General features: G+C 50.9%; 1 protein-coding gene across 6 annotated transcripts in view; it reads right to left on the bottom strand.

Moving 5' to 3' along the window:
- The window catches only part of ENOX2 (ecto-NOX disulfide-thiol exchanger 2), a 1,377,678-nt gene that overhangs the window by 152,235 nt on the left and 1,202,063 nt on the right, over positions 1–23,380 (bottom strand). For all 6 annotated transcript variants that reach the window (XM_085607631.1, XM_085607636.1, XM_085607633.1 and 3 more), the window contains one exon: positions 12,292–12,476. In XM_085607631.1, coding sequence (XP_085463757.1) covers positions 12,292–12,476 — 185 coding nt within the window. The remainder of the gene's footprint in view (positions 1–12,291; positions 12,477–23,380) is intronic.

Genomic DNA, 23,380 nt, shown 5'->3' with positions numbered 1-23,380 from the left:
AGTAGTGTCAGAACTCCAATGAACTGAAAACAGCATCACACCAGCAGAAAAGACTTAACCAGAACTATACGTTGATGAGAGGCCGCAACAGGCTTTATTTTATGCTGACTACCGCAAAAGTAATATAAGATGAAATCTGCCTCATGGAACCTCTGACGCCAGACTCTGCTTTTCACCAGGACGGGGGACGGGTGCAAGGGCTGCTGGACTCCGCTTCTCACCAGTGCGGGGGACGGGTGCAAAGACTGCAGAAGGGGCGGACCGGGGTTGGCAGCGAGGCCAACAAAGGGAGGTGCAGGGATGCTTAATGGAGCGGGAAGGGGGGCTCTTCTTTCACTCAGCTCAACTAGACCTTGTCGAAGAGCGTGTCAGGCAGGACAGATGCACACACACACACAGATGCACAAACACATGTGCACACACACACAATAAATGCAAATGCTTTAATTGATTACATTATTTAGCACAGCCACAAGCACTTTTGCAGAGTTTTGGCATATTGATAGGTTAGTGGACTGGATTTGTTGTAAGACTTTATTAGCACATATTTTTTTCTGTTTTTGAAGAGCACTCTAAACAATGCTTTAGCGGGGAGAGCGCTAGGTGGCGCTAGCCAAGATGGCCGCGCCGAGGTAGAGCTCTGTGATGCCTGACCCCTCGCATCCGTCCTGATTCCGTTGCCGCTGTCCTGGGCGCACTCCACTTCCCGATATCTGCTGCGGAGCCGTAACCCTACCCTCGCTGCAACTTTGGGCCGTCTCCAAGCCTTGGGGACTGAGTTCTGCCGCCTGAGAGCGGCACCGTTGCTGAGGCGCGCTTTCGGCCGGTTCCTCGGCCGGCGGCACCTGCTACGAGCGCCCGCGGCGTCACACGAGGGGCGTAGGCCGCTGTCTGCTGGCGACTGACCTGAGGCGGGAGAAGCACACGGAGACGAACCTCGGCTTGTGGCGCGCTGCGGGTGAGTCGGGGGGGGGGGGGGGCGACGACTCCTAAGCGCCTCCCCGGACCGCCCCCGGCTGCGGGGCCCCGATCGGCGGGCAGACCGGCCCGGGTGATGAGAGCTTGTGAGACCGGGCCCGGCTTGGTAATTGCCGCCACCCTGCGCGTCGTAGCGCCTTAGCCTGCGGACCGGTGCTTCCCCCGGGGGACTGCCCTCCTCTGCCCCTCCTGCCCTCCTGCCCTCCTGCTCTGCACGCCAGGTGGGGATTTGCTGCTGGCGGGGTGCCGACGTGGAGGCTTGGCCCTTCCTGGATCTTGTGGAGGGCCCCCACGCGTAGAACGGGGCCGCGCCCTGGCTCCCACGGCGGCGACCTGACGGGGGAGCGACGCTGGACTGTTCTGCCTGGTGCCATCTGTTGGGTGACTGTTGCTGAGGGGACCCCCCCCTGCCCCTTCCCCCTCGTCCTCCTTGCCCGGTGAGGTTGCCCACGGAGCTGTGTCAGGGCTGGAGAGGGGCGCCCTGCGACATCTGCATCCCGGGAGGGATCGGGCTGTGGGCCCAGAGCTGGGGAGTAGTGGTGCTCCGAGCTGCAGGACTGGCCCGATGGACTGAGGCCGTGGACGGCGTTGGTGTGGCCCGAGTGTCGCGGCTAGCCTGGGGGCCATCTCCGGGAATTGCCCGCAGCGCGGGACCAGTGGCGGGGCGGTGCTGGCCCGGACTCTGATTCGGGGGGTGAGACGTGTGGACCCACCATGGGCAAGGAAAAAGGCCCTAGGCAGCCGGCGGCATCCCACCAAACGAAGATTGACCGCTATGCGACCCCCGACCCCCCGGGGGCCGGCGGGGGGGAGGCGCCCACCCCCAACAAAGACTTGGCCACCATCCTCCACGCAATCGATGCATCTCGCACCTCTTTGGAAGGGATGGTTGGGGAGGTGAAGGTAGATGTTGTGCTTCTGCGGCAGGATCTCCGCAACGCCACGGCCCGCATCACGGATGCAGAATCGCGGATCTCCGCGACGGAGGACGACATCCATCAATTGCAGGACCAGGTCCGGGAGCTCACGACCCACTCCAAGGAACTGCACAGGCGGGCGGAGGATGCCGAAAATCGCGCCCGCCGCAACAACCTTCGCCTGCTGGGCTTTCCGGAGGGGGTCGAGTCGGGCCGGGCTGATGACTTCCTAGTGGCCTGGTTTAAATCCTGGATGCCGGCGGGCAGCTTGTCTACCTGGTTCGTAGTGGAGAGGGCACATCGGTCGCTGGCGTCCAGGCCTCCGGTAGGGGCCCCTCCACGCCCCTTTATTCTTCGGATCCTTAACTTCCGGGACGGAGATGCCATTCTGCGGAAGGCTCGGGTGAGTGGCAAACTGGCTTATAACAACCACACCATTATGATTTTCCCAGACTACACCCGGGAGGTCCAGGAGCAACGCCGCTCATATACGGAGGTGAAGCAAAAGCTGCGCTCCCTGGGCCTTCAGTACCAGCTCCAGTTCCCGGCCCGCCTCCGACTTGTCTTTCAGGGTAAGACGCTGTTCTTCGACACCCCCAGGGCGGCCTGGACATGGCTTACCGAGGAGAGGCCTCTGCGACAGCTGGACGGGGGGCCGTCCGTTGCGGGCCCCGGGTGCCCTGTGGTGGCTGGGTCCCAGCGGCCGCGGCGCGGGAAGCGCACACGCTCCCGGCAGCGGCGAGGTGCCGCGGTCACCAAGGTCCGGTCTGCGAGCGCTTCTGGCAGACCAATGAGAGAGACTCCTCCGCCTCTTCCGAAGCCTCCTCCCGGGCGGCCGGGGGATCCCGACGCCGAGCATCGCCTGGGCCGGACGGGTCTCCGACCCCCCTCATCACGCGCATTGACTCATCGGACCTTTCCCGCAGTCCCGCTATATGACTTTCTCCTTGTCTCTTGCAGTTGCGGGGAAGGTGACTGCCTTGCCCGAGGGCGGGGGTGGGGGGCTCCACAATATTGTGCCCCCCAGTGCCAGCCCAGGTCAGAACAATGTCATCCGTACTTCAGGAGGGGTCCACTACGCTCTTTATACCCGAGCACCTGAGCTTGGGGTCTTGTGACTGTTGGTTTGGTTCGGGCGACAGATGCTTCTGGTTTCGAAGTGTAGGGTGGGGGGTTGGGGTTTGGTGTTTGCTTGGGGTCTCTCTTTATGAGAATGTTTTGTTTGGGTTTGAGTTGTTATTTGCTGAGCCTCTCACACAGCGCTGCGCGGCGCCCGGCGTCGTGTCCCTTCATCCCGCTCTTCCTGTGCACTCTACTGCCGCTCACCATTAGCCACCGTCCGATCGCTTCCCCTGGTGGGGGCTCAGTGGTCCCTCCGGGGCCTGCGCGCTCCGTGCCCCCTTCCGCTGGCGCCCGGGTCCACGGGTGTCCCCCCGGCGCTCCCTGCCTGCCCCCTTCCCGGCTCGCTTCTTTCCCACTGCTGCCATGGATGATTTAGCTCCCAAAGCCCAGGTGCGCATCCTGTCCTGGACCGGCTTAAGCGCACTGTCGCTCTCAAATACGCCCAGCGCGTGGGTGCGGACGTGATCCTGCTTCAGGAAACCCACCTCCTCGGTGAGAACTGTCCCTTTCTGGCACGCTTCGGATATGACCGGGTGTGGCACTCCGGGTTCTCGCGCGGGTCGCGTGGGGTTGCGGTCCTCCTGCGCCGTTCCTTCCCCTTTGTGTTGGCCCGGGTGGTCCACGACTCCCAGGGGAGGGGGGTTGCGGTTACCGGCACGCTTGCGGGCCGACCACTCAGCCTCTTGTCACTCTATGTGCCGCCCACGGGGCTGTCTTCGGCCTTATCTCTGACTGCGTCCTGGCTAGCGACTTTTCCGCCCGGCACTGTTGTTCTTGGAGGGGACTTCAACGCCGTTTTGGCCCCGCACCTCGACTCTTCGGGTCCGGTCTCGGACTCCCGCGCGGCGCGGGCGAGGCAGCTGGCCGGGTGGGCGGAAGCTCAGGGTCTCTGTGACGCGTGGCGGCTCTGGCACCCACACACGCGACATTATACCCACACCTCGGCCGCCCACCACTCTCTGGCATGCATCGACGCGATCTTTGTCCCCCCGGCCAACTGCCCGGGTATCCAAGACGTCCGTATCCTTCCCCGGGGGATATCCGACCATTCTCCGCTTTTGTTGGGCTTGGGCCCCCCGCCTCATGGGGCTCGCCAAATGTGGTGCTTCAATGCATGGTTCCTGCAGGACAAAACGCTCCGTAGGGAAGTGGTATCCGCGCTGGCACTCTATTTTGGCGACAATGACGGTTCGGTCTCCTCGGCGGGCACCCTCTGGGAGGCATGCAAGGCCACGGTTAGGGGGGTTGCCAAGGCGCAGGTGGTGAAACATCGCCTGGCGCAGCTGCAGCGGCTCACGGCCTGCGAGGCTCAGGCGCTGCGCCTGGAACAATCAGTTTCTGACTCCGGGGATCCGGCCGAGACCCGGCAACTGCGGCTCCTACGCGCGGAGATTCGTCAGCGGTCGCTTGACGCGGCTAAACTTCTCTGGCAATCCTCGGTGGCGCGGGTATATGGCTGGGGCGACAAAAATGGGGCGCTCCTGCACCGGCTGGCCACTTATCCCAGGGCATCGCGCATCATCCCGGCGGTGACCGACTCGGGGGGCACGCTTCAGTCCTCGTCCGTGGCTATAGCGGACGCTTTCGCTCAGTACTATTCACAACTCTACCGGGCACGGGCATCGGATCTGACTTTGGCGTCATTGCTCACCGCTGGTAATTTACGCCTTCCCCGGCTGCGGCCCAGTGATTGGGAGAGTCTGGAGGTTCCCATCTCTCCCGAAGAGATCGGAGACGCGATAGGGCGCACGTCCGCCGGGAAGACCCCTGGTCCGGACGGGTTCCCACAGGAATTTTATGCCACCTACAAGGAACACTTGGTTCCGCGGCTGGGTGCCCTGTACGCGGAGGCGGTTGAGAGAGGTTCCTTCCCCCCGGAGGCCGACATTGCCACGATTGTGGTCCTGCCTAAATCCACTCCGCCGCCCAGTGACAGGTCGGCCTATCGGCCGATCTCTCTGATCAATACCGATATCAAACTGTATGCGGCGGTCCTGGCCCAGCGGCTCCGGCCCCTCCTGTCGTGCCTGATGCACCCGGATCAATGCGGCTTTATGCTGGATCGGGGCACCCGCCACTGCCTCCGCCGCCTCCACGTGGCTCTGGCACACCGCCATCGCATATCTCCCTACCTCACTCTCCTGCTCGCCGACTTCGAGAAAGCCTTCGATTCGGTGGGATGGCCCTACCTGTTCGACGTCTTGGCCCATATGGGCTTCGGTCCCAAGTTTGTTGGGATGGTGCGGGTTCTGTACGCGCGCCCTCGCGCTAGAGTGTTGGTTAACGGGGCGCTGTCGAGAGCGTTCCCGATCGGCCGTGGCACGCGGCAGGGGTGCCCGCTCTCACCCCTTCTTTTTGCGCTCGCAATGGAGCCCCTTGCTGCCCTAATCAGAGCGGACCCTCTCATTCGGGGGTGGGAATGGCCGGGCCGTGAGGCGGACAGGATCGCCCTTTATGCGGACGACGTTCTGCTGTACCTTGGTGACCCAGCGCGTTCGGGGCCTCTGGCTCTCCATATCTTGGGCCGCTTTGCCCGCGCCTCTGGCCTCCGCCTCAACTCGCACAAGTCGGTCCTCGTACCCCTTCACCCCTCCCGGGAATGCTTTGATTGGCAGACCACGATTCCCCTCCGCCGGCTGTCTTTCAAGTATCTGGGCATCTGGGTCTCCCTCCTCCCGGAATTGAGCTGGGCGCTCAACGTGGCCCCTTTGGTCAAGAAAGCCAAAGCACACCTCACTCGGTGGCACTCGCTCCCGCTGAACCCGCTGGGGAGAGTGGCGCTCTACAAAATGATGATCCTCCCCCGGTTTCTGTATGTTTTGCAGAACACTCTGGTGTCCTTTCCGAGGTCGTGGTTTCGCGAGTTGGACGGGATGGCCACCAGGTTCCTCTGGGGTGGGAGAAGGCCACGGTTGGCCTTGCCGATCTGCCGCCTCCCCACCTTTGACGGGGGGCTTGGCATGACCAACCTCTACCTTTACTACCTGGCCACCCGGCTTCTGGTCATTCATGACTGGTTTGGGGGGGGGGATGGTCCGATCCGGCCTATAGGGTGGAACTGGAGGCCCTGGGTCTCTCCAGTGTTCAGGACCGCATGTACGCCGCCCCTATTCCCACCTCCTGCCCCAACATCACCAGGGCGGTCTTCCTGGCTTGGCGGGCAGCGCTCCGCCACACCGGATGGACCGGGAAGTTGACGCGCGCCACCCCTCTCTGGCATGGGACATGGTTACGGGAGGTTTCGGGGTTGGAGGGTTTTGAGCCGTGGGACTTGCTCGGCATCTCCCAGTTGGGGGATGTATGGCGGGGGGGACGCATGTGCTCATACTCGGAACTGCAGGCGCGCTTTTCTCTCCACCCGTCCCAATTCTATAGGTACCTTCAATTGCGACACGCCATACGGGCCCACACCCCGCTTGACATCCGGCTGCCGGATCATAGCCCCCCGGAGGCTCAGGTCCTGATGGGTAACCTAGGAAGGGGAGGCATATCCAGAATATATCGTTCCTTTGTTAACAATACCCCTGTGCCCCAGGAGGGTCTGAAGGAGCGATGGGAGGAATGGGTGGGTCCCCTGGACGAGATCGATTGGCGGGAAGCCCTTATGGCTCCCAGGCTGGTGACGGCATCCGCCAAGCTGAGACTCATTCAAATCTACTATCTGCGCACGGCCTACCTTACACCAGCGCGCCAGCGCCGCGCGGGCCTTTCCATCGACGCAGCTTGCCCTCGTTGTAGCTTTGACCCGGCTGACTTCATCCACATGGTATGGTCCTGCCCGGAACTGGAAGGGTATTGGCGTGGTATAGACACTGACTTGACGGAGGTCCTGGGGTGGGAGGTGCCGCACGACCCCAAACACATCCTACTGGGTATCACTGACGGCCTGGAAGGCACGCGCGCTGAAAAAGTGTTTCTCATGACAGCGTTAATGGTGGCAAAAAGGGACATTGCGGCAGCCTGGAAACAGCCGCAGCCGCCTAGTCTGACCAGGTGGAGCGCAGGAGTGGACTGGTGTGCGGCGCAGGAGCGGACTCTTTACCAAGCTCGGGCTGCCACAAAAAGTATCGCAGGGTTTGGGGGAAATGGTTAGGAAATGTATTGTGATTGGTGGGGCGGGGTGGGGCGGAGGGGGGAGGTGGTTCGGGGGTGGGGGGGCGGTAAGGGGGATTGATTCCCAGATGGGACTAATGTATAAGGCTGGTCTGAAAAGCTCACTGTTTTTGTTGCACAAGAAAACAATAAAAACTTGTTTATCAAAAAAAAACAATGCTTTAGCGAGATATAGTAATTACTTCCCATGGCTAACCAATCTTAATTAAGACGCATTTTAGCTTGGACATAGAAGCAGATGATAAATGCCATCTATCCAAACCCCCAAACAAGGCAAATATCGAAGAAGGCAACAGAGGAAGCGGTGTAAGGCGAGCACCCCATGAAGAATGAAGAGCGCAACTCTGGGGAGTTTGCTTTTGAATGGGGGGGGGAGGGAGGAGCTGGTAGAATTCCCAATGAGGAGCCAGCGTTTCCGCTACCAGCACATCCTCCTACGTCACGCAACACAAAGATGGCGCCGGCCTGTGCACATGGGCCGTCCTATAAGTGGACAAGGCTGTAACCAAGAAGCCAGATTTCCAATCATGTGCCATCATTTAACATAAACGTAAAGCAAACCAATGGAAAAGAGGGGCGGGGCTTTAAGTCCCCTTCTGGAATTGTATCGATTCCAAGAAGCCCTCGCATGCGCGCTGCTACGCCAGACGAGACCTAAAAACATAGGTGGCACATCTTTCTCTGTTCAAGCAGCCAAACTATGGAATTCATTACCCCCACCCGTATGATCCACAAATAACTATCTTATCTGTAGAAGACTTCCCAAGAGTTGGCTATTTCTGACAGAACCACCACACTATAACACAAATGTACAGCGTATCCCTGTGTACATAAACATTTATTTAGATCTTATATATCTAGATAGGTGTATTTCCTGACATAAATATGTATATGTACTTATGTATCTATATGTATTGCTGTACTCCTGCTTGCTGTAAACAAAAAAAATCTTTGACTCTCCAATACACTACCATATATTTCACCCTGTACCTCTCTCAATATATGCTCTACCTCCACTATCTGACTCATCCTAACCTCATTCTACTACCATCTCCAAAATAACCCTTTCTAGAGTCTTCCCTCCTTGGATCACCCCAAACCTCGTTTTTAATCTGTGATCTCCCAAATCCATTTCTCGAGATTCTTCTCTCCTCCATTGCTCCTTATACTCATCCCAAACCTCATCTTACTACTATGCTCTCCCAATAAACACTTTCTAGACTCTTCCCTCTTCTATACCCCCATTATACTTTTCAATCCAACTAACAGACATGACCACCTCTCAAATTAGCTCAAATGTCCCCTATACTAATCCACCACTTATCCTTTCTGGTAGCATGCTACTCGCTGAAAAGCACTTCAACGCCTCATCAGGGGTAGTAAGCGCTATATAAATACAATTACATACTGACAGATCTCCAAGGGATAGCCATCTGCAAATCAATACAAGTATCCATGTTAGCACCTATAGGAGAATAGGGTCTGCTTTCCATGTTCACCCCCACTTTTTGCTTTTGCTTTACTGGTTTTCGACTTCGATGTGGCTGTGGGCCTGCTAATCAGACCCACAGCCCTGCTGTTCTCTCTCTAAATTGATACTATGTACTTTAGGTGCATAACCCATTTGGATAGTATCACCTTATTGGCCCCTGTACAGTGTACCTTAGGTACCCAGGGCATAGGTGTATCCTAGGCCTACCAGGGGCTGCAGCATGTATTATGCCACCCCTGGCCTGGCCTTCCATTATGACACAACTGGCTGATCACTCAGCTGGGGCAGGGTCGTGTAATCACTCCTTGCTTAGGTGTAGTATTCCTATACCTATCTTATATATAGACACATGTGTACCTATCAGCCACTCCTATGGCAGGCCTTAACAATCCTGGAGGCAGAGTGCTTGGTAACATGTGAGATGGTGCTCTAGCATGAGCTGAGCCTGTCTGCAGCTTTCGAAACCATGTCCTTATAGCTGTTCTATGATATAGCCTACCATATACTCTTAAACGGTTATGGTAACTATGGTTTGGCTTTATCAAAACATGTCGTGTAAGGTGTCTAACACTTTGGAATAAAACCCCCATCCCATTTGTGGGGATGAGGATATTATCCCTCCCTTCTAGAGGGAGAAGACATGTTGAAACCTACTTACCCGGTTAAAGTTAACCCGAGCCCCAGCATCACAAAATGGATGCTGCTGCCACAACACAAGTCTGACCTCCTGCTGCTGGGAGTGATCCCGGCACGGGAGGCTTGGACAATAGGTTTCCTGCCTTGGGAGGTGCTAGCACCACCCCAGACAGGCCTTAGTGTATTGGGGCAGGGAGAGATGAATGAAACGAGACACTGCCTGGGGCACACAAGGTGTCCCATGCATAGTCCAGTTCAAACCGGTGCTGGGGCACTCCAGCCCCAGTCCTGGCGCAAAACTGGACAAAGGGAAGGGGTGTAACCACCCCCCTCCCAGGTCCCACCCATAAGGCGTGACCTAGCAGACAACCCAGCCCCCCAGATTGGTATAATTGTGGTAGCTGGGCCCCAGGAGATTAGATTATCCTGAACCTGCAACTTGAACAGAAACTCTGGACCTTCGACATTCGACGAAAGAAGAAGACTGAAGAATCTCCCTTGTGGCCAAGGAGTGGCTACCCTGTGCAAACAGGCACCATCAAGAGACTACCCTTTGCTTTGCTGAAGTTCTACGAGGGACCGACTGCAGAGCCCGACCAGAACCTTGACTTCCAGACTTCTCCGACCCTGATCCACATCCACAGTCGAGCTGAGATCCGTGGAGGCGACGAGAGACGTGGGACCGGCTACCTGGGAAAAGTGGCGAGTATCTTCCAGCGCAGCTTCTGAGGCACCCTCGAAGTTGTGCACCGGGGATTGAGAAGCCCCAACCCCAAGCACCATCTGCACCGAAGATCAGCCCCCCACACTCCACGAGTCCTGCGTGGGGCCCTTCTGCATTTTCCTGCTTGCCGCGTCTGTCCGGTTGCTTGCCCGTTGGCTAGCGGCCTTTGTGACGACACACCTTGAAATCTTCACTGCTGGTTTGGCTCCTCCAGACTGGCTCCCGCTTCTTTGCAAAAGAGAAGCACCCCAGACCTTCCTGGTCTGCACCAGAAGCAAGTCCTCCGTTCTATGTGGTTGAATTTCTCTTCTGCTAGCAGACACCTTGATTATTACTTTCTGTTTCTGGTAGATCTCCGGACAATTAGACTACTTTAGTCATGCAGTCTGATCTCGATCAATACCAAAGCTACCTCAATTGGGAATATGATGGCAGGGAAAAGCAATGAGACAAGGAGCTACAACACAATACAAACACAAAGATGTTTGACAGAGCGCTGAAACTTTACAGGCAGCAGCCCCTGGCACAGATCAGGATTGAATCCATCATCGTTCTTTAGCTCACTTCGCCACCCCAATTCAGACCCAGCCATATGTAAATCAGTCTTGACCCTGTTCCCCATGGGAACAGTCCTGCCCGAACTGCCAAGCCCGGTCTTCCATAGACCGGAAACAAGCATCCTGGGACCGGTTTCAGGGTAACACGCAGTATACTTTTACAAGAGCTAAATTCGACTGTGCTTTCTTTTCCTCTGACTGTTGCCCGACTATAAACCGTTTCTATTATACCTCTAAAAACATCATTATATTCTCACTGCTGTTGCAAAATGTACACCAGACTCCACCACATTCCTCTCTGTGTGTACACTGGGCTCCACACATTCCTCTCTCTGTGTACACGGGGCTCCACATTCCTCTCTACGTGTACACTAGACTCCACATTCCTCTCTCTGTACACTGGGTTCCCCATTCCTCTCTCTGTGTACACTGGGCTCCACATTCCTCTCTCTGTGTACACTGGGCTCCACATTCCTCTCTATGTGTACACTAGACTCCACATTCCTCTCTACATGTACACTAGACTCCACATTCCTCTCTCTGTACACTGGGTTCCCCATTCCTCTCTCTGTGTACACTAGACTCCACATTCCTCTCTACATGTACATTAGACGCCACATTCCTCTCTCTGTGTACACTGGGTTCCCCATTCCTCTTTCTGTGTACAATGGGCTCCACATTCCTCTATGTGTACACTGGGCTCCGCATTCCTCTCTCTGTGTACACTGGGCTCCGCATTCCCCTTTCTGTGTACACTGGGCTCCGCATTCCCCTTTCTGTGTATACTAGATTCCAAATTCCTCTCAACATGTACACTAGACTCCACATTCCTCTCTCTCTACACTGGGTTCCCCATTCCTTTCTCTGTGTACACTGGGCTCCACATTCCTCTCTCTGTGTACACTGGGCCCCACATTCCTCTCTCTGTGTACATTGGGCTCCACATTCCTCTCTATGTGTACACTGGGCTCTGCATTCCTCTCTCTGTGTACACTGGGCTCCGCATTCCCCTCTCTGTGTATACTAGATTCCACATTCCTCGCAACATGTAGACTAGACTCCACATTCCTCTCTCTGTACACTGGGCTCCCCATTCCTTTCTATGTGTACAGTAGGCCCTACATTCCTCTCTACGTGTCTACGTGCACACTAGAAGCCACATTCCTCTCTGTGTGCATGTTGGGTATAGAAAGTCTGAGTGAAAAAACATGTAGTTACATTTATGCCCTTCTATCATTTTTATAGCCTTCAAGAAGTGGCCTAAAATCTCGGAGTGAGCTTTGCAAAAATAAATAAATATATATACACACAAAATATCAGATTCATACTTATAAGTTTGAGGGTCTATATATGGCAATGTCATTATTTGTAGGTTAGTATACATATTCTTAATCCATTTCCCTTGAAAGATGGAGCTAAATTCAATGCCGGTCAGCTATGGCTAAATATTAAGCTTGTATTCAGTACGGAAAAAGTGCACATATATAGATTTTGCACTAAAAGCCTCTCAATAGTGCATATAGATGTTTTTAACCACAAGTCCTTGTACTACCTTTCCTCAGGAGGCATACAAGTTATGGATGATGGGTCAAAAAAGCGCCGACATTATAAAGAGGATGCTTTGACTACTTCATGATTGTGAGTTAAACTATTGAAAATTATTGTTTCAGCTGAGCAATGACTAAAGTAGGATTGCTCTCCATAAAAACTGGCAGCATCTACATTTCATCAAGCTCGCTCAGCTCTTCTCACCTGTTGCATTCCCTGTAGTGCCTGTTGCAAGAGTTGCAGCTGTTGCTCGCTGCTCTGGTCCTCATCAGTGCTTGCGGATTTTCCCTGCTCTTGTTTTAAAAGGTCCACTTCATTCCTATACGCATCCAGCTGCCATCGTAAGCTATCATTTTCTTCCTTCAGGGCATCTGCTTGAGCCTGGAGTGCTATAGGGATACAAAAGAGAGAAAAAATAAGATGTGTTTTAGAAGACGGGTAGATTTTGGTGTTTATTTCGTACAAAACTTATGAACAGGGAGGTAATGACAACATTCAAACATGGCAAGTTTAAGCTGTTCATATGTAAATGTCACAGACTTTAGTTATTAAAAGTGGAACTTTTTGAATGAAAACATCCTTGCTATTGCACACTTACCAGGGCCCATACATGCATATATGATTAGCAGGCGCGGTGCGCCCATTGGGGCGTTGCCCCCCCGCCCGCGCCCGCAGCTCCCTCCTCGGTGTCTCTGAACTTAGTTTACTTAAGTTCAGAGACGCCGAGGGTGGGGAGAACTGACAATGCATGTTAGTCAGCATGACGTCGGACCGTGGGCGGTCCGGCGTCATGTTGACTGACATGCATTGTCAGACAAGTCATGGAAAGGCAGCACAAGTGCGCATGAGTGGGCATGGAGAGTAATTTTTAGCCCGTGCCCAGTCATGCGTACTTGTGTTTTTACTGCCTTGCGCATGCCCATTAGGAGCCCCTCGGTCTCCTAATGGACAGTCGGCGGGCGTAGCGTAAGCTGTGCCCTCAGCCAATCCTGGCGCTGCAGCCGCGCCAGGATTGGCTAAGGGGTTGCCACACCAGTGCTGACGTCGTGACATGGTGTTCCAGTTTGAAGGTGGCAGAGGCGCCAACGCGGACGGCGGACCAGGAGCAGAGGCGGTCAGGTAAGTTTTTCTTTTCATTTTATTCACTTCTCCCGCTGCTGGTGGTAGGTTTGGGGTGGTGTTTAGGGTTAGGTGGTAGGGTTGGGGTGGTGTTTAGGGTTGAAATTTGCTAGGGTTCCCGGAGTCTAGGGCTCAGGGCCCGATTCAGGTTCGTGCATAATGGTGGTGTTTTTGTGGGTTTGCGGGGGGCTTGTGTTTGGGTGAAAAGTCGTACCCCTTCCAGTGGATGGATTTGTGTAGTTCTTGCTGAGATTATTTGGAATGGCTAGAACTAGTGTCCCAGTGAGTTTGAAGATGATTGAAGTAGTGTAAGTGCGATGTTATCCAATGGGCGGTGTTGGGGTGGTGGAGAAGTGTTTTTTAGGGGGTTCCAGTTGATCGACAGGAACGGGGCTGCTGTGAGTGGTGGGGAGGGGGAATTCATGGGTGTGCAGGAACTTTGGGAGGAATTGATCGATGGGAAGGGTGTTTTTTGGCAAAGTCGAGGAAGGGAAAGAGCTGCCATAGGATCCCATGTTAAACGTGAGTTTTGCATGTTTTTGGGGTTCGATTGTAGAGTGTTGCAGGTGGTTCAGAGTGGATTTGCTTCGCTGGGATCAGAGTTGGGAAGGTCTAATTTTGATTGCAAGTGTTTTGAAGAAAATCCATGGAGGGGAAGGTTTTTTTTGGGCCTAGTTTCAGAGTGCGTTTTGAGGCGACTTTAGGCCTTTGGGAGCTGGCGGTAATGCACATGTTTGGGATGTTAATTTAGGGTGTTCTGGCTTGGCAGCTTTATCTCCCACCTTTGCGCCAAAGTGGTAAGCTAGCGTCCAGGTTATGTTACGGGGCACTCCTCCAGCACTTTTACGCCCCGCCATTTTCAAATGTCACCAGCCACCACTGATGATTAGCCCAAACAAGGTCAAGAAAGTGTTCTTAGGGTGAAATAATTACATTCGCGCGTCGTCAGCAGCAGTACGAGCTGGCGCCCTCGGAGTGGTTCCGATATACACAAATCAAACATGCCTTGCTGTCAAGGCTAAAAACTGACACGACAATACCAGAGGCATCGCCCTTGGAGGACAGATTGTTGACGGACTACATGCCCAAAAGGGCCACGTCGCTCACATACCGCAAGCTGGTAAACAACCTATCAGACCCGATGGGTCCTCTCCGAGAGAAATGGTCCCGTGATGTATGTGAATTTGACGAACCGGAGTGGCGTGAGGCGCTGGCTTCACCGAGAGAGGCGGGCATACCCTCAAGACTCCGACTAGTACAGCTCCGCATTCTGCACCGCTCCTACTACACCAGACACACCCTGCACAACATAAGTAGCACAGCGCACCCGTTCTGCTTGCGTGGCTGCGGGGAGGTGGGCAATTTTTTTCACACCATATGGGACTGCCCTGTCATTCAAGAGTACTGGAGGCAGGTGATGCGGACAATGTCGCAGGCGGGGGGAGTGTCACTGGTGCCGGAGCCTAGGCGCTGCCTGCTGAATATATGGAAACCTAACGATCTCACGCGGCAGGCACAGGGGTGGACTACGCTGGGTATCATGGTAGCCAAGCGCAACATAGCCCAAAAATGGGGAGTGAGGGAGTCGCCAAAGTTAATCGCATGGGGAAAGGACATGGACGAGGCTATGCTCGCTGAAAGATCGGCCTTTATTAGGCGAGGTTGCCCTCGTAAATGGAGTAAAGTATGGGGGGCATGGAATAAATTCAGAGGGGGCATCTGTGACCCGCCTTCTGATCAAGATAGCGATACCTCAGACTTGGACTGATGGGGGGAAACCCTGAGGTGCGGATAAGGAAGGGTGGATGCTGGAAGATGTGCGATTATGAGAAAACGTTGTCTGAGGGATTATCACTAATAGTCTACAATGTAATGTTCTATATTGTGGAAAACTGTAAATCCAGCTACTATTCTGTACTGCTACTAATAAAAATAAATAAAAAAAGAAAAAAAAAAGAAAGCGTTCTTAAAGCTGGCTATAACATTTCTTGTGACATAGTGACTGTGTCAAAATAAGCTGATGCAGGAATAATGGTTTTTTTAAAAAATATTAACAGGGATAAAATGTCACACAAGATTTACAAAGAAAAGTCCCTTAACCACCAAGTGTTTTTCCCTTTTTGTTTGCTTTTTAACAGATTTCTGTTTGGTATGGTAACAAAGCAAGACTTATCAGAGCTATTGCTACTATAACATTCCCCTTTTAGGTCTGGGTTTTCACTAAGCAGCTGCCAAACATGAGACAATACTGCTGACAATTTACAAAGAGACGTGTTGGGTCCGCCCAATTCAACCATTGGCTTTCTTTTACCATCCTCTTACAGTCATTGGTTTGAGACTGTTAGTTACGTCATGGCTCTGCCCACTGGAGTGTTCATGTTGGCTGTTTAGGTGTATCCTTTTGTCTCCATTCAAGTGGTTGCATTGACCAACATGAGGGACTACTTTACAACTGGGATACAGCCTTTACAACGTAGGTGTTACCACGCAATGCCTTTACTACACAAACAATTCCCACATAGATGCCTTTACCAGGCAACATTTTGTTAAGGTAAGTAAATGTGGGTTATGGGTTGGTTATGAGTATAGGGTGGTATGTTTTTGTTTAGGGGTGGGTAAGGGTATTGGGTTGTAAGAGTGTTTTAGGGGATTTAGGGGTACAGGGTGGTAAGGGTATTTTTAGGGTTAAGGGGTGAGTAGGGGCAAGGATTGGTAAGGTTATTTTTAGGTCTCGCTGAGCCAAAGGCTCGAAGAGACATTTTGTATGTGGGATTTTCGAAGTGCTACCCACAGTCTTTTGGCTGGCCTAAACCTTGAGTGCACGATCACATGCACGTGCACAGCTGCTCCCACTCCCCGATCCCTTCTCTATAGCTTTGGCTCCTTTGTTTTTTATTACACCCTCCCTTCTCTCCCCGCTGTTTTCACACTACCCCCTCCCTTCTAATCAGTTTCCTTTCTGCTCCCTTGATCGCGTCTCCGATCACTTTAACTACTTCAAATGCAGCGCGCGCACCCCTGCTTTCACTTTTGCCGTGTCTTGGCGCTTTTATGTCTTATGTTTCTTAAGGTCTTCGCCGTTTTTTTACAGTGTTTCGCGAGAATGTCTATCAGAATGTTTTTTACTTTCGGCGTGAGGCGCACGCTCAATTTGTTTTTTCTTGCCCTTGCTCCTCTTCTTTGATTTTCAGTTTTAGTAAATAATGATTATTCTCCCCTTTTCAATCCGTTCTACGGGTGGGGTTTAGTCGAGCATTTCAAACTCTCTTTTGTAGGTCGGGAATGTTTTTCAGGCTGGTCAGCCCGTCTCTATTTGCAGCGTGGCTGGGTATTTAAGCGCTAACTGTTCTAGCGTTCACTTGAAAGTCATTGCGGGCCCTGTGCAGGTAAGCCTCCTGCTCTCACACAACCGACGTAAATCACCCCAGAAGTGAGCCGCTCGTGCCGCCTACTGACCCCATGAAGAAGTCTCGCTAAATCGAAGGAAATTCCATGTTTTCAAAAAATGATGCTCAGTGTAAGAGGCTGCCCTCTAATTCTAGGATCTGATCTATAATTATTTATTGACCCAACAACTCTTCACTAGTCTAGCCTTCCGTCTCCCCTCATGTGCTTAGGAAGACAGACTTTGGTTCCGCCATTCATGAATCAGCTCTTGACAGGCCGCTTCACTCCGCCTCTTTGGCGTGGCGCTCTGCAGCGAGTGCAGTGCAATAGCACCCCTCTGGTGTTTATCTGAGAGACAGCAGCGCCTGACTTTTATCTGACACCTTCAAATTGCGCACCGAGCTATGGCGTCGCTTTTTAGTAGTGCTCGCCGAGTTTCAAGCAGTGACGCGCAGTTGCATACTACAAACTATAGGTGTCTTAAGGATTGTTGTTGCTAAGAAAGTACACTACAACCGATCGACTGGACAACTGGTCTTCTATTTCATTCAGGCATAATAAGTCTCTTGTACTCACATCTCAAGATATATTCGAGAGTGCTTTTTATAGTATACTTGTTCAGACTTGCTGAATACTCTTCCTAAAAAAATACATTAATATAAGACATAGACACACAAAGGTAAACGCTTTGGCTTTGTAACCGCACGCACTGACAACGGGGGACATTTGCAATGGTACATGCCTCTTGCACACCTCATTGCACATATATTGTATGGTTTATACTTGTGTCACATAACATAAGACGCATAGATGTGGCCCATGAACCTTGCAATAAAGACCACATGTAAGTTCCATCAAAGACATCGACTGATGCCCCTTGCGACTCGAGAAAAGCAAGTTACATGTAGCATCACGCGACCAACCCGTAAAAGCTGCAGAGGCTGACGTCTTGTCACGTCACCCACATTCAGCACCTGCCCTGCTAGCAAGACCTGCCCATCGAATAGCGAAATGCAATGTATGGTCCATGCAAACATTTGCAGCAACAGCGCAGCTTTACTGGGGCTTTCTTCTGTCCCCCTCGCCAAAATAATTATTTATTGATTTCTTCTTTATTTTGGATGTATAATTTGATATCTATACTATGAATGTATGAAGCTCAGTAAATATAATGAAGCTCGCCATTATCAACGCATTGCCCTCCTTCAGTGAGTTATCATTATCTGTGTCGAGTATGTCCATATTTAGGGCACAATTGCATATGTTAAATGAAACTAATAAAGAAACCAGTGGTCTCGTGCCACAGATGACAGTGCTAGAGGTTTCATACAGTGCACAGCATCGAGAACACATTGCCCAAGCATCACTCGTAAAGGAGCTATCCACATATAATGCACAGCCTGGCAACACAGAACTTGTGCATAGTCTAGCAAGGACACTACAGGGCTCGTCTCAGGCACAAATCGGAAGCGGAGCATGTAGTAGGAAGGGGCTGCGACGATGTGTTTGAAAGGATTACCCAACATGCACCTCCACTTTTTACCCTGGTTGGCACTTTGTCCCTTGGTGACCGGGGATTGTGGCACATGTGTGCTTTTGCAGAGTGACAAACACATTATTGTGTCAAAATACCATTTGCATCCGTGGGCATCAATTCAGATCGAAGCACCACGTGAATGTTTAAACTGATTCAATAATTCACAGGACATCTCGATAGCTCAGCAAGTTAAGCACCTGTGGACATCTCCTTTGACCTCATAGTCACAGGTTCACCTGTCAGCAAAGACGACTTAGTTGTTGATCCTTTCCAAGTCGATACATCGAGTGCCAATACATTGGGTAGCAGTAACCTTTCCCTCTATGAACATTTCCCAAGTCAAGGTGGCAATATTAAATCATCATGTCCTTTCTTCATCTGCTCTACAGTATAAATGTTCGGGATCACGGAGACATTGTGTCACACTGCTTCTGGTTCAGTTTGCCTCATTGCCCCTCTTGCTCAATTTTTTTTCCCTTTTTCCCAGACCCCCTTCTCTTGTTCCTGTTGGTACTGTCCAGTTCTATTTTTTAACTGTGTCTAATTCTAGTCTCAGCATGTTGTGCCTCAAACATGTGACAGATATTGCTGCTTACGCGGCTCACCGCATATTGTTATTTTTATTTACAGTACCTTTCAGGGCTTTGCAGTGACACATTCGTGAGCCGCCAGTGGAGAAACGTTACCTCTTCCGCAGCACCCCAAAATATAGAGGTTAGGAATCAAACATTGCACCCTGCCCCTGGCAGTAGAGTGATACCTCTGGGGTCTCAGTCCTTGTTTGTTGCATACCCTAGTCACGGGTCGCTATGGCCAAGAGCCGCTTTGTTCCCGGTATCCTAAAAAGCATTGATGCCCGCCTTGGTGATAGTGTGACGTGGTGGGCCGTGGGCGCCCCGCCTTGTCATGGCATACATTAGTTTGGGGGTTACTGCATCCATTGGCCGTGGCCCAGGTATGGCTCGATTGCTTAATTCTTTGATCAAAGGATGATTTGTTCACGGTCTGCATAGATTGTGATGTTGACTTTCATGGTGTGCACCGGTCATGACGTGGCTACACAGAAACCTGCCTCGGTACATTAGCAGGCCACCTTGGTAAATTGGCGCTGTGGTAGCTAGGCCTTTTGTCACCCGTGGCGGTCCCAGCCATTGGCACCCCCCAGCGCCCGTAAATCGGGGGTTGATCTGGGGGTGGGGGGCCACCGCCCCCAAAACTCGTGCCGCAGTGGGCTGACACCCCCCCCCCCACGCTACCACTGATTTTGGCGCGTGCTTGTGACTGCCTTGATTTTGTTGTACTGTTGCCATGTGGCGCCTTGGTCCTGAGGCACCTTTCTTTTGGATGGCCATGGCATGCTGCTGTCCTCATGCGTTTCTATTGTAAGCTAGTCGTGCTGTGTCTGTCATTGTAGTCCTTGGTTTCATTTAGGCGTATCTAGGCATTTCTTGTCAGGAGGCAGGGACATCTAAAGGATTTAGGGGGCCCTGGGCCAAATGTATTTTGGGGACCCCTGTCAGAAATAGCTTTGAATTTATGATCCAATGTGAGCTCTTTCATGCCCTCTTTGCCCAGGTCACTGGCAGTGCACACAAACACACTTGTCCCAATTTTTCAAAATCCTAATATTTAGTGAAAGCGACCTGTATTTTTAATATTGTAACATAGCAGCAGCTCACTAATATTACTGTAAATAATCTGTGACACCCTCCCATTTCTCATGTTATGTCCTGGTTTTATCTAAAAGAATCTTTTTTAAGGATGTTGCATTAAACATAAACGCAACATTTTCCTAAAAAAAGATCTATAATAGACTCACACATCACCCACATTAAAAAAAAAATATTTATTTTTTTAATTCTTGAATGTCTGTTTACTGCCCCACCTACATGCCACCTGTTGCCCCACCACCTTGCCACTCCACCCGCACACCAGCCGCTACCAAAAACATGCATTGGCATAGCCAATAGGTCTCGCCTTTGGGACCTTATGAGTGTTTAACCATGCAACAGTTAATGTTGTTGCACCAAGGATATTGTGCTGCATAACTAAATACTTCTAAGGTCCCAAAAGCGAGACCTATTGGCTATGCCAATGCTTGTTAAGGTTTGGAGTCAGTAGGGGTATAGGGTGGTTAGGGTATTGTTAAGGTTTCAGGGTGGGTAGGAGCAAGAGGTGGTAAGGGTAGTTTAGGTGTGGGTGGAATATAGGGTGGTAAGGGTATTTTGGATGGTTGGGGTGGGTAGGAGCATGAAGTGGTAAGGGTTTTTTTAGGGTTTAGGGGTGGGTAGGGGTACAGGATGGTAAGGGTATTTTCAGGGTTAACGGGTGGATAGGAGTATAGGGTGGTAAGGGTATTTATAGGGTTGGGTAGGAGCAAGGGGTGGTAGGGGTATTTTAGTGTTTAGGGGAAAATAGGGGTATAGGGTATTGTTAGGGGTATATGGTGGTAAGGGTATTTTTACGGATTGGGGTGGGTATGGCCATAATGTATTTTTAGGATCTAGGGGTAGGTTTCCATCCTGGGGCCGGATTGGACGGACTCCCTCAGAAAAAAAAAAAGAAAAAAAAATATATATATATATATTCACTGAAAAAACCATAGGTTTCACACACGTTATAGTTAGGAATTAGCATTTAAAAAACCTTGCAAATTCAGTGAAAAAAACCATAGGTTTCACACATGTTATAGTTATAACTCACGCGACCGCAATCCTCTGCTGATGCTAATACTGTATTTAGACACTTATTTGCCCATGTCTTCTTCCATTAAATTTTAGCTATACATATATTACAAATATTTTTTTTTCATAAAGACACATATGTCATCAGCAGAGGATTGCGGTCGCGTGAGTTATAGTTGCCTGCACTAACTATAACGGGGGAATTTCATTGGTTTTTTATCAGTAAAATGTCCAGCTAACTATAACATGTGTGAAACCTATGGTTTTTTCACTGAATTTTTCACTGAATTTGCAAGGTTTTTTAAATGCTAATTCCTAACTATAACATGTGTGAAACCTATGGTTTTTTCACTGAATTTTTCACTGAATTTGCAAGGTTTTTTAAATGCTAATTCCTAACTATAACGTGTGTGAAACCTATGGTTTTTTCAGTGAATTTGTACGGTTTTTTAAATGCTAAGTTACTTTACGCCATTCGTGGCGTGCGCGCGCCCACTTTACGCAGTTAGTGCCGTGCACGCACGGTGGGCACGCGGTGCGCTATGCGCACCGCGTGCCCACGTTACGCTAGATGGGCCATGTAGGCACGATGCGCTTCGCGCACCGTGCGCACATGGAGGACATATGATGCGCTTCGTTGTGAAAGGTAATATTTTAATTTTTGGGAAAAAAGCCTTATGCCATGCACAAATGGTGCCCTTCGGGCACCATTTGCAAATGGGGTGGGGAGAATATGGATATTTTTTTTTTTTTAATAATTTTTACCGTACGCGTACGGTAAGCGTAATCGGCGAAATTACCAAACAAATTAAAATTCAGTTTTTGGCCTTGGGGGATCTTTGGGGACTCCCTCAACATGGCTAGGTGCTTAGGAGCTGTCTAAACAGCCCCTTTACATGTTTTTGGCCTTTGTTTTTTAACCCCCTCTCAGAGTACGAGAGAGAAAATGGCGGCCGCCACTTCCTGGTTTCGACCGATTCAAATGTTTACTAAGATCTAACAGCCAATCAGATTCGCGCTCGCGCACGGCACCGTACGCGTACGGTAAGCTTAGCGTAAGCGCACCGTAAGCTGCCACAGATATATATATTGATTTAAATGCTATTTTCTCAGGAACTACTGAACAGATTTACACCAGACCTACAAAAGGCACTTACTTGACCTTACTACCTCTCTGCCAAATTTCAAGTAACTCTGTTCAGCCGTTCGGGCTGTAGCTGTGTCTAAAGGTCCTATGGAAAAATGCATGGGAAAAACGCGTTTTGGGACCCCCCTTTTTTCTCAGCCCCCGCTTGACGAATCCCCCCGAGACTTTCAGGGTAAGAGCGGAGCGTAGCGCCCCACCTATTTTGAAAATTTCGCGAGGATTCGTCGACCGGCGCCAAAGTTATTCCAAATAGAATGTTGCGGTTTTCCTATGGAAACAGGGTCCTAACTATAACTACCTACTGGCGACCGCCAGTAGGTAATAAATAATATATATATATATATATATATATATATATATATATATATATATATATATATATATATATATATAACATTTGGAGGGGAGACTTACCTTAGTTATACTTACCTGCATTGTAAAGGCATATGTGTGATAAAGGCATGTGTTAAAATAAATGTATGGTAAAGGCATGCCTGGTATTTCCCTGCGTTGTAATGGCATACATTCATTACAAATACAGCCTTTTCAGTTCCTTCCGGCTGGCTCCTTCTTGTGTGTCTAACTCTCACATACTAACACTTCATGAGTTAGAACATTAAACCCACATCAATTTGCATTGCCAATGTTTGTTATAAATACTCATCTATACTAACCAGGCAAAGCATAGTTAGACAATTCTGTGGCCTCATGTACTGGCTTTGGCAATATAGAGGGGTCAATATAATTATATGATGATACTATGGAGGCAATATAGTCACAGTACATTCCCAATATTTTTATGAGTCTCACATTTGGATGAGAGGGTAATGGCCACATCAGTTTGAAATACAGCTATCAGGAAGGACTATGCGCTATTGAGGCCACCTTCACAAAGAGGTGGACTGAGTTAGAAGGGAACTCTGGAGTGATGCGATTGGGAGGGCATGGGCCACCAGTACCAGCCATGACCCACTGAGATTGTAGTGGAGACTTGGATCAGAGCTATGTGATACTACTGGATCAATTACTGCACCTTTGTTTAGCGATCTCCAAACAAGACTTTATCCAGTGGTGGAGTGACAAGACAGACTCAATTGGGATGAGTATGTCCCAGTGCCTACAATTTTTCCTGTCTCTTGTGTCACTGTGAACGGGAATATGACAAACAAGCATAGTGGCAGCAAGCTTCATCTGTGTTCTCTTTAAATGAGGATCTTGCTTGCTAATTTGGTGGTCTCTTTGTCAGCTGCATCCTGCAACAAGTGGAAGCTGGGTTCAAACACAAGAGAAGATTAGTTAGGAATCAGGAGAGAGATGTACCGTGTGAGGCTGGGCTAGTAATGGGGGTGCAATCCACTAGAGCCACTGGATTACTGAGGTACTCACCTTAAGTACTTGACTTTATAAAGGTATCACAGC

The sequence above is a fragment of the Triturus cristatus genome, chromosome 5_2 (genome assembly GCF_964204655.1).
Source record: "Triturus cristatus chromosome 5_2, aTriCri1.1, whole genome shotgun sequence".
Lineage (NCBI taxonomy): Eukaryota > Metazoa > Chordata > Amphibia > Caudata > Salamandridae > Triturus > Triturus cristatus.
Note: the sequence above shows the minus strand (reverse complement) of the source record. Positions and strands in the feature narration are given on the sequence as shown.